Below are 15,581 nucleotides of genomic sequence, written 5' to 3'. Positions count from 1 at the left end.
GTTTTCAAAAGTGTACTGTGCAAACTGTTAATCCACTTAAGGCAAACATTTATATGGCCTTTCAAAATTCAACTGCATAGTCCAGTAAGTCTGCAATACAGATAACTATTAATTACCTGTTTACACTAATGTCCTTATACAGCAAGCAATTGAAAGTAAAATCCAGTTACAGTAGTCATTGTCATTTGTTTATCAAAAAACAACACTTTGAATTAAACTGTATGCAGCAAATGTTTTTAAAAAATAACCAACAGTCAGGATAAGAGAAGTCATTCCCTCCTGCAGTTATTCTTTTGAAATCACATTGCATTCACTTTATTCCAAATGTCAGACAAAATCAAAATGGATCTGAAACAAGTAACTCTTTATACAGCCACGATCGATTTGTACTTGAATAGAACTATGGAAGCATGCTTGACCGTAACAGTTCATTATATTGATATGGAGTACAGTAATCCCTTCTCCATCTCGGGGGTTGCGTTCCAGAGCCACCCGCGAAATAAGAAAATCCGCGAAGTAGAAACCATATGTTTATATGGTTATTTTTATATTGTCATGCTTGGGTCACAGATTTGCGCAGAAACACAGGAACTTGTAGAGAGACAGGAACGTTATTCAAACACTGCAAACAAACATTTGTCTCTTTTTCAAAAGTTTAAACTGTGCTCCATGACAAGACAGAGATGACAGTTCTGTCTCACAATTAAAAGAATGCAAACATATCTTCCTCTTCAAAGGAGTGCGCCTCAGGAGCAGATGTCAGAGAGATAGAGAAAAGCAAACAAATCAATAGGGCTGTTTGGCTTTTAAGTATGCGAAGCACCGCGGCACAAAGCTGTTGAAGGTGGCAGCTCACACCCCCTCCGTCAGGAGCAGGGAGAGAGAGAGAGAGACAGATAAAAACAAAGAGTGAAAAATCAATACGTGCCCTTTGAGCTTTTAAGTATGCGAAGCACTGTGCAGCATGTCGCTTCAGGAAGCAGCTTGCACAGAAGGTAGCAACGTGAAGATAATCTTTCAGCATTTTTAGACGAGCATCCGTATCGTCTAGGTGTGCAAACAGCCCCCCTGCTCAATCCCCCTACGTCAGGATCAGAGAAACTCAGCGCAAGAGAGAGAGGGAGAGAAGTAAGTTGGGTAGCTTCTCAGCCATCTGCCAATAGCGTCCCTTGTATGAAATCAACTGGGCAAACCAACTGAGGAAGCATGTACCAGAAATTAAAAGATCCATTGTCCGCAGAAATCCGCGAACCAGCAAAAAATCCGCGATATATATTTAAATATGCTTACATATAAAATCCGCGATGGAGTGAAGCCGCGAAAGGCGAAGCGCGATATAGCGAGGGATTACTGTATATGTGAAAAAGCAGATGCTGCTTCTTTAAATGGGTGTGCCTTTTATTACATTACCTTACTCCAGAATGGGGGATGCCCTGCTCAAGGACTGAGTCTGGTAGCAGCATATAACAGTTTGTTACTATCCAAATATTTCTCAAGATTACTATATATAAATATTATTACGTTTATTCCTTTTTATACCATTAAACCAGTCCAATCTGAGGTGGTTGGTCGGTAGTGGTCGAATTCATGAGTGTTCAGACATTCCAAAAGGCCTGGATGAAAGATTTTGAAGTTTATGACCACATATAGAGTACAGATGGAACAGATTTTGTTTAGGATGGGTGAACTTATACTTATACCCAAAATTGACGTTATTTCTACTAATTTTCTATTTCAGTTAAAAAGAATAGTTTTTTGTAAAATTGTGTTTTGGGAATTTTCTGGGTCAAACTGGTTAAAACTTGTAGTTTAATGATATGACTAAGTATTGCTTTAAGAGAGGAAAACAAGGTAGGTAAAAACAAAAATAGTTAAGCATTATATGACTTTTCCTTCTTTGTTGTTGTTGCTTTCTTTAAGTGCGAGGTATTTTCTCTTTATAATTTTTCAGAAAGGTTGTCTCTTTGAGAGTTTGTTAAACTGAAATGCATTTATTGTTTTGTTATTGTTAAGCTCAATTATCATACATGCTGTTTTTCATCTCTTGATCCTAGTGACAGATAATCTCTGTGCCACGTCCTTGTGGCATAAATCCAGCCCACAAAATTAATTTTATGCTTTTGCATTGTTCTACACAAGACTGCACTTATGGTGTCTCAAGTGTTTTTTAACACAAATTACTCTGCGTTTGTCTTCGTTTTTATTATAGATGGATGAAATCAAAGGCAAAGACAGAGTGATCCTTGCCCTAGAAAAAGAACTTGGTGTTCAGTCTGGTTATGCCCAAAAACTTCTGCTACAAAAAGAGGCTCTTGATGAACAGTTGGTACAGGTAAAAGAAGCGGAAAGGCATCATGGGAGTCCAAAAAGAGAACACCCGCCAATACTCGGAGAGACTGTGGACTTCTTCCTAAACCAGGTGGGAACTCTTAAATTTGTGCAACAGGGACTAATAACAATTTAAACTCTCATAATCCAGTTAAGAGCTGTAGGGAGTCAGAATCTATTCTGGCAATACAGGGCGCTGGACAAAAGTGGCGCAAGTTTGTAGCGCGGCCTGTTCACACTCCAACCCACACTGAGTAAATTTAGAATCCTCAATTAAACTTACGCACAAGTCTTTTGGCATATGAAAGTAAAACATGAGTACTTAGGAAGAAAAAAACCCTTTCAGACTCCTAGTTGGATGATTTGAGCTAAGGATGCTCTATCTATGAGACACCAACAGTAGTCTCTGTGTTACCTTGCCATTTGTAATAGATATATTCAAGTACATAAGTCATTTGTATGATTTAAATTTATGAAATACCTACTGTTTCTTACTTGCACTAATATTCGTGAAGTTTAAATGTTTGATGTGTTATAGTTTACATCACAAACTATTTTGTAACATTTATAGGACATAAGCTAACTCCTGTTACTATAGTATTTACTGTATGTGGAATTAAAAAATTCTGTCTTGGCCAATATGTGCTTTCCCAGAGAATTGTTTCAAGGCTTCTAATTAAAATGTTATTTCTATGTACAGTATAAGCTCAACATGGTTAAGTGTGTGCTTTATTGTGTCCTGTTATCAACTGACACTCTTTTATTCCTTATACTTAACATTGTCGCTGTAGAATTTCACTTCCAGCAACTCTGTAACAAAAATTATGGGTTGTAAAAATAAATGGGTGAAATCACTGTATTATTTAATGTTATGTACTACTGTTCATGTGAATAATGTTACACTTTTAAATTCAAGAAACCTGGTGCCTAAACTTAATTGCAGAATAAATAAGGATTTTTCAAATAAACATTGCAACTCTTGTAGGAATTTTACAATTTAAATGTTTGTCTGGTATTAAAATACTTTTAGTTAAATAGATCATGTGATCAGTTTGATCTAAGCCTCTTTGAAGAAGTTGTCCTTTGGTTGCTCATCCATATTTTGGTATTTGGTACACTGTATTTAACGATATTTACCAAACTGAGGTAATTCGCAGATTGTGAATTCAGAAGCATACCTTTCATCAGTCAGTGGTGCCAATCTGCAAGTATCATTAAACATACTTTTATAAAAATTAATGTATACCCTTTGGTACTGCCAGAAACCCCATAAATAAAGGCTGAAATATAAGTCATCCTTGGACATTATTGTTATAATTTATTTTTAGTAATGTTACAATAAAAATAAGGAATAAATCTGTTATAGGAGCAATGCAGTATTCACTCTAAAGAAATAACAGTGGCATGTGTGTGATTGTAAGCTTGGTACATGCAGAATGCCATCTTGTTGTGTGCAATGTATAGTTGCATCAATATAAAATATACTCGTTACCATTGAATTTTTAGTCTATTGAGCTCTATACTAGTTTAATATGAGGTTTGCACAAAATATAAACAAAAATTCCTAAACTTGTTATTTTTACAGTTTTGAGGAGGAAAATAATGCTTTGGTTTTGTTATGGTCTTTCTATTTACTGTATATACTTTCTTTGTAATGTGTTTTGGTACATTGTATTTTTGTCAGAATATGTCAGTCTTTTAGAATTGGAATTGTTGTGAAGTAATTAGTTCAACTTTGTGGATTGAATTTTCAGTAACATAAATGCTCACTTAGCTGACCAGAACCTCTACAGTTACTGTCAATTGATTAATATTTTAATTGCTTATGATAAAGGAACTACAGATGGATGAACGTGATATGAGGCGCTTTCAACTGAAAATTGCAGAGCTTAATGCTGTAATTAGAAAACTAGAGGACAGGAATACATTATTAGCTGATGAAAGAAATGAACTGGTGAGTAAGAAGTATTTGCTTCTAATTAATTAATGTCTATTTTTTTATTTTTTGTATGTAGTACCATACATAAATAATATCAATTTTTGTGTTTCAGTTAAGAATTCGTTGTCTTCTCTCTTAAATCAAATTGTACTATCTGTTGTCTTTTTCAGTAGTCACTGTAAATATAAAAGCAGAATGACAGCACCTTTACAACTGTAGTTTGATTGTGTTTCAGTGTAACTGAAAAAGTTTGTATTCAATATAGTCATCTTTATACACTTCAGCAGAGCAGCTACACTGGATTAAGGGGAAACATCCAAGTTTACAAAACCAACTACAGTGTGTGTAAATTAGAATGAATGGGATATCTTATATCAATCGTCCTTATTACTAAATCGCAAATGTGATTACAGGAAACTGAATAATGGAGGTTCATAAAAGAAATGTACCATCTGTAAATGTGTCGTTGCCTAAAATTGCAATGTGTAATACTTTGGAATATTCAGAATATGTGAGTAGGCACTTAGGACAAGCAGACTTTAGATGGGTATACGTTGATGGCAAGGCATCACATAGAGTATGTTGAGCTCTTTTATAAGCTTGTTTGACTATTTTGGATTATAAGTCCTATACGAATCTCTGGTATAAATCAAAAGCTTTAAAAGAAAATTCATATCTAGTCTATCTTTTAAGAACTGGCAAATTTATGCTATGAATCAGAGCAAGGTGGTACCTAGGTGTGTATAACAAAGTATTTCTATTGGTGGGTTTAGAATAGACAGTATGTAAAAATTCAGTATTTTGACCTTGAGAAATGCAATCAGTTTATTGATACTAAAGGTGTTTGGCTCAGTTATCAAAAAAGTACAGTATTAAAAAAAAGGCCCTAACTTGAACCATCCCATGCTGATGGTGGGGAAAAAACATTTATTAAATTAAAAATAGTTCCATCCAAATCCAAGATTATTAATAGAAGGGCAATATTCAAGCAGACTACTTCATTAAAGTATTGCATACTGTTTATGAATGGCAGCATTTTGCAGTATATTAGGTTCAGTTTCTAGTTTAGTCTGTTCATACGTGTCATGGATTGGTAAATGTTATGATCTGTTATTACAGGCAATTGAGCCTGTGGTATGCAAGTGTCTCAAAAGTTCTAAGTGTTTTATATTGAAGTCAATAAGTTGGGACAGAGGCTATGGTGAAAAATTCCAGGAAGACTATATGGCGGCAACTGAAGTGCTTGTGTAGTATGTACAAAATAGGGAAACATGGCTGTATGTTGTGCATGAAAAAGGCAGTATGCCTATCAATAAAATCATCTTATACTGCTCCCGCAATTATGGACGCATGTACCATGGAGCCTAAACTTGATGTCTTATTACAAGTTGCATCTGATAGTTGGCATATCCCTTCCACTGTATATTTGGTTAAATCTATAACGATAGCACCTAACTTATCTACTATTGTAATAATAATAAACATACAGTATGTCTTCTACCAAAGCTGATAAGGTCAGTCTTCTTCCCTAGTAATATTACAAAAAGTATTTAGGTTAATGTACTTCAATTTCTTCAACATTCTTCTACAAAAGTGTCATGAATATGTTTAGCTCTAGGTGCAAGGGCTCCAAGGGTATGAAAATAGATTTAGAAAATAAAGCAGGGTTCCATGTATCCCCACTACCCTTTAAAGTAAGCCCAAAACCAAAGGATAATGAAGAACTCAAACCACCGTATTTGAGGATTAAAAGGCAGGTATTTCAGTGCTGAGACAAAATAAGCCCATTAGATAAAAGAATTTTCTGAAGGGCATAAAGGATATGATGAAATGTTTATTATTGGAACCTTAACTTTGTTTTGCCTTTTTACCTCTTCCTAAACTGTAAACTTGAGTGTTCTGCATGCCAAAACAGTCATATAGTCTGTCTGAGGTGTGTCAGAACATCACCACGTCTTTAATAATTAGAAACTTGTATGATTCACTGGCTCCTAGATACAGCATTGTCTGCACATTTTATTTTAATGATAAAAGAGTCTATTGTATCGCAACAGCAATTGAACTTACTTGCCATTTACATACCATTAGATTGTGTAGGTTCAGAGAATAGATCAGTTATTTGCCAGTTGTTCATTACGTCTCCATTATTTATAGTTACAATGTTTACATACGAAAAAGAATCTAATCAATACTATGCTCTGGTTTTGCATAAGAAAGTTCAGACTATCAGAGAAGATGCAGTAACACTGAGCATGCAGTATATTGTAGATCAATAATACAGAATGCTGGCTATGGGCAGGAAGAAAGGTAAGCATTCTTTATTTCAGTACAGAGTATCAGCAAAATAATTATTGATTACTGTTCTAGTAAATGTGGAAATAAAATAGTGTTCTTATGTTTTGATACACAAATAGGTTGAATATGTACATTTCAGCAGTTCTGTGATAACAACCTATTTTATTTTGATCGCTCCAGTCAATATTTGCCTGTTTATTGTCAGAATAATAGCCTGCTAAATTTTACAGCATTTTAAATTTTATTTTACTTGCTGGACACCTGCCTAATCTCACTCAGGTGGTGATATAATTTCACCAAAGGATCCTTGATAACATTAAGATTGAAATTCAGAATAGTATGAAATTTGCTTAATTTGTTGACAATTCATAGAACTTATTTTTGTATGGAAGCCTGGGAGGCACTCTGTAAACTACAATCTTGAAATATAAAAATATTGTATTTTTTGTATCATGTGTTAAACAATTTTCTTTTAACATATGGCATCTGTCTACCTTGTTGCAGCTCTGTGTTTTTAATGCTATCATTTCCTGTAGTTTTATGAATTTAAGTAATGTAAGTGAAGCACTTTTTTGAATCACTTGGTTAAGTAAATATAACAACAAAGCACAGTTTACTCTCATGTTCTAAGTTTTATTGTTATCTATTTTTTAAATCTTTAGAAAGACATGGTCTTTGAAGAAATGCGTGGCAATTTCTTTGAAATCATTTTAAACCTGTTCAGCATTGGTCCCAGGATCATGAAATCTTTATGTTCAGATATGCTAGACTTTGCAGTATAAGTCTTAATCTTGAATAGTGTTTAATCCATAAAGTAAATTGTATCTACAGACAAAACAATAGTTACATGGGTGTTCACGACTTAATAAATTTAAAATCAGTTAAACAAGTAAGATTTTCTGTCGGGATCACTGATAACTCCTTATACTGTCTTCACATTAACAGAAAATGTGTTTTAATGGATTCAGCAGATCTTGTTACGGTGCTTATGCTCAATCTGGTAAAATATTTTGCTTCTAATCAAGCCTTCCTGTGAAAGCCTGAAATTAGAAACCATCGGAAAGGCAAAATTAATAATTTAAGGGTTTTGCCCACTATATTCCTGTGTTAAACATGCTCCCTTTTTAATAAAGGAATATCTCTGTATGGCTGGCTTAATTTGCTGTGCAAATGTGTTTGAAAAAACTTTGAGCCCTCATAAAACCATACAAGCCCCAAGTGAATCTGAATACACAAAAATATACAGTAGAAGTGTGTCCAGCAAGTGCAATTATTTCACCTTTTATATTTTGGAGTAAAAAAAAAAAACGCATTTTTGGAGTGCATTTTTTATTGTATTTATTTAAAAGATTTAAATGGACAGAGTTGAATATGCAGAAGTGGTTCACACAACAAAATTATTGTGCCTTTGTAATAGTAGACATTTGAAAGACTATTTAAAGGATGAAAAAAAATATTTTTATTTTTTCTGTAACTTCCAATTTCTGCTGTAAAAACAGTATATACATTGTGTGTGATACATGTACCATACTTTTGGTTGTCTTAAAATATCTGTTTAAGTATAACTTAATTTAAAAAAAAAAAAGAAATGGATCAGCTTTGTACAGTACATGAAAAAGCTTGTGATTATGGTCATTTTATTTGATTATGCAGTGTTTCTGTTTTTATTTATTTATACACAGTCACATTGTTAGTAGTCAGACAATCAAGATTTTGTGGTAGTATAACACAAACATCTGACCAACAATGAAATTGGAGAAGGTAGGGTGAAATTTTATTGGCTAACTTAGTAGATTACAAATTGAAGCTTTCGAGGCAGCTAAGGCCCCTTCAAGCTAGCATTTGTAATCTATTTAGTTAGCCAGTAAAAGGTGTCATTTCACCCTACTTTCTCCTGTATCAATATGTGGCTAACACGGTACAGCACTCTACTGCCAACAATGAAATTTACAGTTAGCTTGCTATCATGTATTGTCAGTTAAACTTAAGATCAGCAACTACCAGAAAATCTTTTATTTTCATGACTGTCATTAAGTAATGAAAAAAGCAATGTCAAACGTTTTACACCTTTTTTTTATCATTACTTTTCAGCTGAAACGGGTGCGAGAATCTGAGACTCAGATGAAACCTCTTTGTGAGAAAAATAAAAGATTGTCAAAAAAGAATGATGATTTATTGCAGTCTTTACAGCGAATGGAGGAGAAGTTAAAAAGTGTGAGTCGGGAACATGCAGAAATGGTAAGTCAAGAGTTTAAAAACAGTTTTCAAGTTTTACGTTGATGACTTTAAGGATTTATTTTTGGTGATATTTTGGTATGTTCCTTAGTGGTAGAAAAGCATATACCACACACATATGATTAAATTTAATCTTACATGATTGATGAGACTGTCAACAATGGTTTCCATGTCATATAGCAGGGGTCCTCAATCACAGTCCTGGAGGGCCGCAGTGGCTGCAGGTTTTTTTTCCAACCCATTTGCTTAATTAGAAAGCAATTCTTGCCAATAATTTAATTTCATGGCTTGTTAGTGCTTTAACTCTGCTATGTCAGCTCATTCTCATATTTCTAAGGATATCATCCAAATGATTTGAAGGCTAAAATGGAGGAGGCATTCTCAGTCCTTCACTTATTTCTCTTCACTTTCCTTCCAAGTATTTAATTAAACCCAATAGTGCATGATAAATACACACAGGTGTCAATGGTAACAAGCTAAATGGAGAACTTCTGGTCTCCTTTGTCATTTGCATGTTATTGCTAATTAGGAGCAATTAAAAACTGACAATACAGCTGTTTAAGACTAAAATAAGCAATAAGGGTTCAAAATCGTAACGAGCGAGACCACTAAAGTGAAGCAAAAGTGTTACTTGAGCAATAAGAGCTTCTTATTAAGCAATTGGGTTGGAACAAAAACCTGCAGTCACTGCGGCCCTCCAGGATCGTGATTGAGGACCCCTGCCATATAGTAAGACTGAAGGATTAGGAAGGGTATGTACAGTTGATGGGTTCTGTATAACTGACTAATGCACTACATTACTGTTAGTTTCCAGGGCCTAAGAAGGAGGTGTTGACGGATGCATTGGTTAGAGTTCGATCCAAACTGTATGGATGAGGTTGCTGCAGTTATTGAAAGAAGTGGCAGGAATACTGTCGTGAGTCTATTAGACTTGTGTCGTAGTCCCCAGTCCAAAAAATGGGATGAGAGGAGTTATTTCTGTTGCCAAGGTATCACACTGCCTAGCCTCCCTGGGAGTGCCTTTGCCAGGTGTACTAAAGTAAAGACTTTATCAGACAGCTGATCCAGAAAGAACCGTGTAAATTCTATCCTGGCCATGAAACCATAAACTAACTCATTCATCTTACACTAATTGTTTCAAGGTAAAGGGAATTCATTAATCTTTGAAAATCTGCCATCATTAAAATTTCTAAGTTAACCAGAATTTTTAAACAGTTCATATTGAAGGATGTGACATTGTGTTCCCCCATGCATACAAGTACTTGCGTTATAATGTAACTTTAAAGATGATCTATTGAAGGTGAATGAATTTTCTGCAATGACAACTTTTGATATTTCTACAAACAATATAGATCTGAAGATATCAGATTGTCCACACCCTAGTACAGCAACCATCCACCTAAATCATCTTTACTTGACTTACTTAATGTGCCAGAAAATTGTGTGTAATTTTCACATTACAAATGGCATAAGTTTGGTATTTTTCAGATTGAAGTTATTTCATCACAAACATGGCACATATGCATTTGCTATGTGAAATTGTGTTCTAAAGTTTTCTAGAAGTTTAAAAAAAAAAAAAAAAAACTATGCTGTGGGTGCTTTACAAAGGAAGGCTATAGGTGACCACATGAAAATAAAAGCCTAAAAACTTAAGATAACTCAATATAAAAGGATCTTTGTGACAGCAAAACGATCTGGAAAAAATAATTTTATCGCATATTCCTGGTTCTATTTTTTTGTTGTGGTAAGAATAAGTTTTGTGTTTGCTTGGGAGTTCTCATGTAGAAGTAGTTCAAAACAAAGCTAGCCATGTGACATGAAAGGTTTACTGTGATTTGGTCTTTGGAGAGGAAACTGGTGGCTCTGAGGCTAGGGATCTGCACTGGCAATCGGAATGTTGCTGGTTCAAATCCCATAAATGCCAAAAGGGACTCTGCTCTGTTGGGCCCTTAAGCAAGGCCCTTAACCTGCAATTGCTGAGTGCTTTGAGTAGTGAGAAAAGCACTATATAAATGCAAAGAATTATTATTATTAAACTGCGTCTGGAGTGGGTGGTGAAAGTTTGTTGCATAGGAAGTCTAAATGCAGAGCTATCGTGCATAGCTGGTCTTCTTTTAAAATGACTGAATCTCATAATATTAGTGTGTTTTGTATGTTCAAAAATTACATGTATAAACAATTTTACAATGTGTGTGTACTTGCAAGATGTGGATCAGTACTTTCCAACTTTTTTGGCTTAAAAAAATGACATATTTGGTAACTTTTTAAGCTTTTCCTCCATGCCCTATAACCTCCATTGTAAAGCGCCAGTGTTGGCAAGATAGATATATTCTTTTACTTTAGAGAAAACTCTTAATAATTTTGCATGGCAAATACCTATATATAATGTTTGTGAAGAATAAGTCTGACTTGAAAAATACCAAACCTATCCTTTAAATAGTATGATTTTCTCATTAAAGGAATCTTGCTTTGATGTAGAAATTTTAAAGTGACACACAAAGAGAATTTAATATTTAGTATTTTAATAAATAGTTTTGCTTACCTTGTTTTGTGAATCATTCAAGCAGTAGTAACAAAAGGTGCTCTATTTAATCTAACATTTGAATCTTTGAAATGTATGATAAAACCAAATAAACATACAGTATACAACGAGAGAAGGTGTATTTTCCATACAGATAGTATGGAGCACATTTGTTTGCTTTCCTAAACTGGAATAAAGAATGTTGGTTTATTAAGAAATACACAACGGGGGAAAGCTTGCAAACAAAGTCCTTTAAGTTACAAGAAAACAGAACAAAATCTAGTTCCCCCATTTGTTCTGCCCTTTGCAGATTGGGTGCTTTATTACCAGGTGGTGTATCTTGCTAACTTACAAAATACAGTGCCTCAAATGAAACAATTCTGTCCCATGTGCATCACAAACCCATTTTTTCTCTTTTCACACTTTGACCTCACCGGGTCCATGCCATTTCAGTTTTGCCCCAACTCCCTAAGTAACTCAATTCATTTGGCCAGGGACGGAGTGTGATATTTAAAATCGTCCCTGAGGTTACTTCCAGGGTAATCATCAAAATTAACTCCCAGAGTCAGGGAAACCTTCTGAAAATCCAACTGTTCAACCGGAGTTCTCCCTCTCTGGTGGCCTCCGGTGTCACTACATCTGTAAGGGCGAAATTGTAATTTAATGGCCAGGCACTCTTGGTATCTCATATATTTTTTTTTCCCTCCCTCTGTAATAATCTGCAGTAGCCCATATATCCACCGCAAGAGGATGCTTGAAATATAGAAACGTTAATTGTGTTTTTAGTTTTATTAATATATTTCAAGTTAGCATGCCTGTGCATGTATATGTTATTTGTATATGTATGTATGTTTGTATGTGTCTGTATATACTGTTAAGGATAACACCATATGTAAATAGGACGATCCAAGTAGGATCCAAATACATTTTGGTAGACTTGAGGCAAACGCTCATATTTTTATTAGTGAGCAGCAATTTCTATCTAGTGTTTTTGTGGTAGCTGAGCGTTTAGCAGAGACCAGAGAGACCTGCAGACCCCATTATGTTGTACTTCAGTTCTTCTTTGTGACTAACAGGAAAATGTAACAATTTTTGAGAAGAACTGGCAGGGTGGCCCCTCCTTGGAAGATTTATTTTAAGCCACGTTTTTTCTACATTTGGATAATGTGCCTCTAAGTACTCCCATATTCTTAGAAATGGCTTTAAAATTATTTCTAGATGGTTAGATGTCAATGTAATTTTTCTGGAGATTTTCATGAAATTCTTTAATTGAAGCATGATTTGTCATTTTATCCTGTGAGCTAACAATTTTGCATTGAATTCAAGTGACAACATCACGTTTATATTGGGTAGGGCTGTCTTAGGTTCAGCTGTTTGAAAACATAGCTGTCCTTTGTAACTGAAATGAGTTTCCTAGTTGGGCAATATCTTTTTCATATCCAAACATTTGCATGTTTATTTACCCTGCACACCAAGCATCCCCATCGCCAAGTGCTTTTTGAGAATGTGTGTGCATGCCACACACTGTTACAGATTGTTGCATGACTAGTATTAGTCAGAACTAATGGAAGTTAACTAAAAGTGTGATCCATTAACTCTTTTTTTGCAAGAAGGATGTGTTGTTTTTATGTACGGTGTGTCTTACTTATGTGCTTTGTTGATCTTCAGCAATTTTGGACTCGGTGTGGCATTCCACACTGTCCAACTCTATTATAAATGGTGTTCTGTTCTTAGTGCATGGTGCTGAGGTTCCTTTGGAGTGGAAGTGTTGACCATCAAGTTCAGCATCCATCCATTATCCAACCCACTATATCCTAACTACATGGTCATGGGAGTCTGCTGGATCTGCTGGAGCCAATCCCAGCCAACATAAGGCGCAAGGCAGGAAACAAACCCTGGGCAGGGCGCCAGCCCACCACAGGGCACACCCACACATCAAGCACACACTAGGGACAATTTAGGATCGCCAATGCACCTAACCTGCATGTCTTTGGACTGTGGGAGGAAACCCATGCAGACACAGGGAGAACATGCAAACTCCACGCAAGGAGGACCTGGGAAGCAATCCCAAGTCTCCTAATTGCGAGGCAGCGCTACCGCTGCGCCACTGTGCTGCCCTTCCAGTTCAGCAATGGTTGCCTAGTAGGCTTTGCTCACTGGCCAAATGGGGTAAACAGCACAACACTGAGAAAACTCTGAATGCCATTTGCCAATGATTGACCAGTCTCATCAGATGAAGCTCTGAAGCTGAAACCTAGTTCAGCATCTGTGAAACTTACTTTAGCGGAACTGACTTTTGACGTTAAGTGTTAATTAAGAGGGGACTACAGATGCAAAGTTTCATGTGACATGCTAAAGCAAAGTGAGAAGTACCACTCTGTTCTTCATTGTGCTTTTTGCCCTTGTTTATTTGGATACAACTGATAAGACATATACCATGTTTTCTTGTGTAAAAAGTATGAAATAAAGACCATTTAACTTTTAGGTTTCACCAAGATGTAAACTTAGGGCTCCTTTGAAGAAAACATTAAAGTAATTTTCTATAATCCATTTAAAAATTGAAAGCTTCCATATTAATTTGTGATACACATAGCAGTTGTTTTTTTTTTTCATTCCATATGCCTTTAAAGATGTTTTTTTGATGAAGAATAGCTAACACATTGAACAAAGTAACAGGCAGAATACATAAGCAACACAGGTGCCTCTTCTCTAGGATCAAAATGTGTTAAATGTTTATAAATGTTCATTATTTTTTGAAAAAAAAAATGTAAATGATTAGTGTCTTTTAATGAATATCGGTGTTATGTGTTGTATTATTAATGCTCAATACTAATTGCAATTTAAGCTTCTCATTCAAATTCTTTATATTATCTTGTTAAATTTTAAAACATTTCTTCATGTTTCCATACTGCTTCACCTTTTTTTTTTAATTCATGCCACTTTAGAGCATTTATCATTTTTACTTTGCCTTGATGTAGTGCAGTTTTGATAATCACAGTGAATTATTATTATTAATTTTCTTTTTTAATATCTCCCCAGAAGGAAAAATTGCAGACACAGGCACAAACAATTTTAAGGAGGCCAAGTTCTCTCAATGATTTGAGTCACACACATGATGAGCAGGAAATTGAATTTCTTCGGCTTCAGGTGGCTGAGCAGCAATCAATGATAGACGATCTTACAGTGGTGAGCTTTGCATTTTGAATGTGGCATTCTTTATTTTAAACAAAGGTTACAAAGTTGGCCCATAGTATTTTTAGGTAGGCTGTACTTAACTCAAGGTAGTAAATTTAAAGAAAGGCAACAATGTTCTCATATACTGTAAGTGCTGTGGAGAAATCCTTGGTAATTCAGCAGTGGTTAATGTTTTGGTGAGAATGCAGTCTGTCTAATATCTGTAGTAACAAACAGTAAAAAACACAAGATGGCTTATATAAAAAGTTCATAGCAGTCCAATATCCACTAGGTGGCACTTCTAGGCTCTACAGGTAATATTCAGCTGCTACTTTTAATGTATCTTGCACTAATGTTGTTCTCATGTTTGCACATTCATAGACCACACAAATGCTTGGTTTCATTGAATGTGGTATAGTGGATAAGGGACTGAGCAATAATAAGGTTGTAGTCCCTGAAAGCTCCCACCTCTCAATTGACTTAGTATGGAAGACTTAAAACATTATGTCAAAAGTTCTGCTATGTATCTGCACTTACAAAATACAGTATGGTGTTCCATATGGAAAGTTACTATGTGAAATAAAAATTGATTTTTGACTCCACAATATAAATAACATTTAAATTTGACCAAGACCACTGGTAGCCAGAGACGTGTTATTTGTTTTGGAGTGTATTCATGCTGTACTAGAGTGACATACCAAATATTTTTGTCAAGCAGGAATTCTTAGGCCAGGCTGACTTGATGCCAGATGCAAAACATAAGTATAGAAATAACAAAATGGCCAGTATTAACGCAGCTTCATGTGGAGCCAACACACACTGGTGAAGGTGGAGGGTTTTTTTTTTAATTGAAACTTAATAAATACTGTAGTTATCATTATATTTCTAAATATGACAGTACTGTAGTTACAGTACAGTTTTAGTCCATCTTTTTGGTGGTATTGTTGTAAAAATGTAGTACACTGCTTATTGTTGCTAGGGAAAAAAGGTAACCTTATTATGCCCAGTGACCTTGTAATGTCCAGTTATTTCAGGAAGAGAGTGAGAAGTGAGTAGTAGGAGTATAATATTATTAGGATACTTGGGTCA

The 15,581-nt window shown here is 35.1% G+C and overlaps 1 protein-coding gene across 6 annotated transcripts in view; it reads left to right on the top strand.

Annotated features, from left to right (window-relative positions):
- Positions 1-15,581, top strand: part of LOC114651841 (janus kinase and microtubule-interacting protein 1-like) — a 558,596-nt gene that overhangs the window by 440,651 nt on the left and 102,364 nt on the right. For all 6 annotated transcript variants that reach the window (XR_007935128.1, XM_051928216.1, XM_051928214.1 and 3 more), the window contains 4 exons: positions 2,210-2,419; positions 4,163-4,282; positions 8,654-8,800; positions 14,358-14,504. Coding sequence is in view for 5 of the 6 variants with exons in the window: in XM_051928216.1 (XP_051784176.1) it covers positions 2,210-2,419; positions 4,163-4,282; positions 8,654-8,800; positions 14,358-14,504 (624 nt within the window). In the remaining variant the exon portion in view is untranslated. The remainder of the gene's footprint in view (positions 1-2,209; positions 2,420-4,162; positions 4,283-8,653; positions 8,801-14,357; positions 14,505-15,581) is intronic.

Source organism: Erpetoichthys calabaricus, chromosome 5, assembly GCF_900747795.2.
Source record: "Erpetoichthys calabaricus chromosome 5, fErpCal1.3, whole genome shotgun sequence".
In the NCBI taxonomy this organism is placed as follows: Eukaryota; Metazoa; Chordata; class Cladistia; order Polypteriformes; family Polypteridae; genus Erpetoichthys; species Erpetoichthys calabaricus.
Note: the sequence above shows the minus strand (reverse complement) of the source record. Positions and strands in the feature narration are given on the sequence as shown.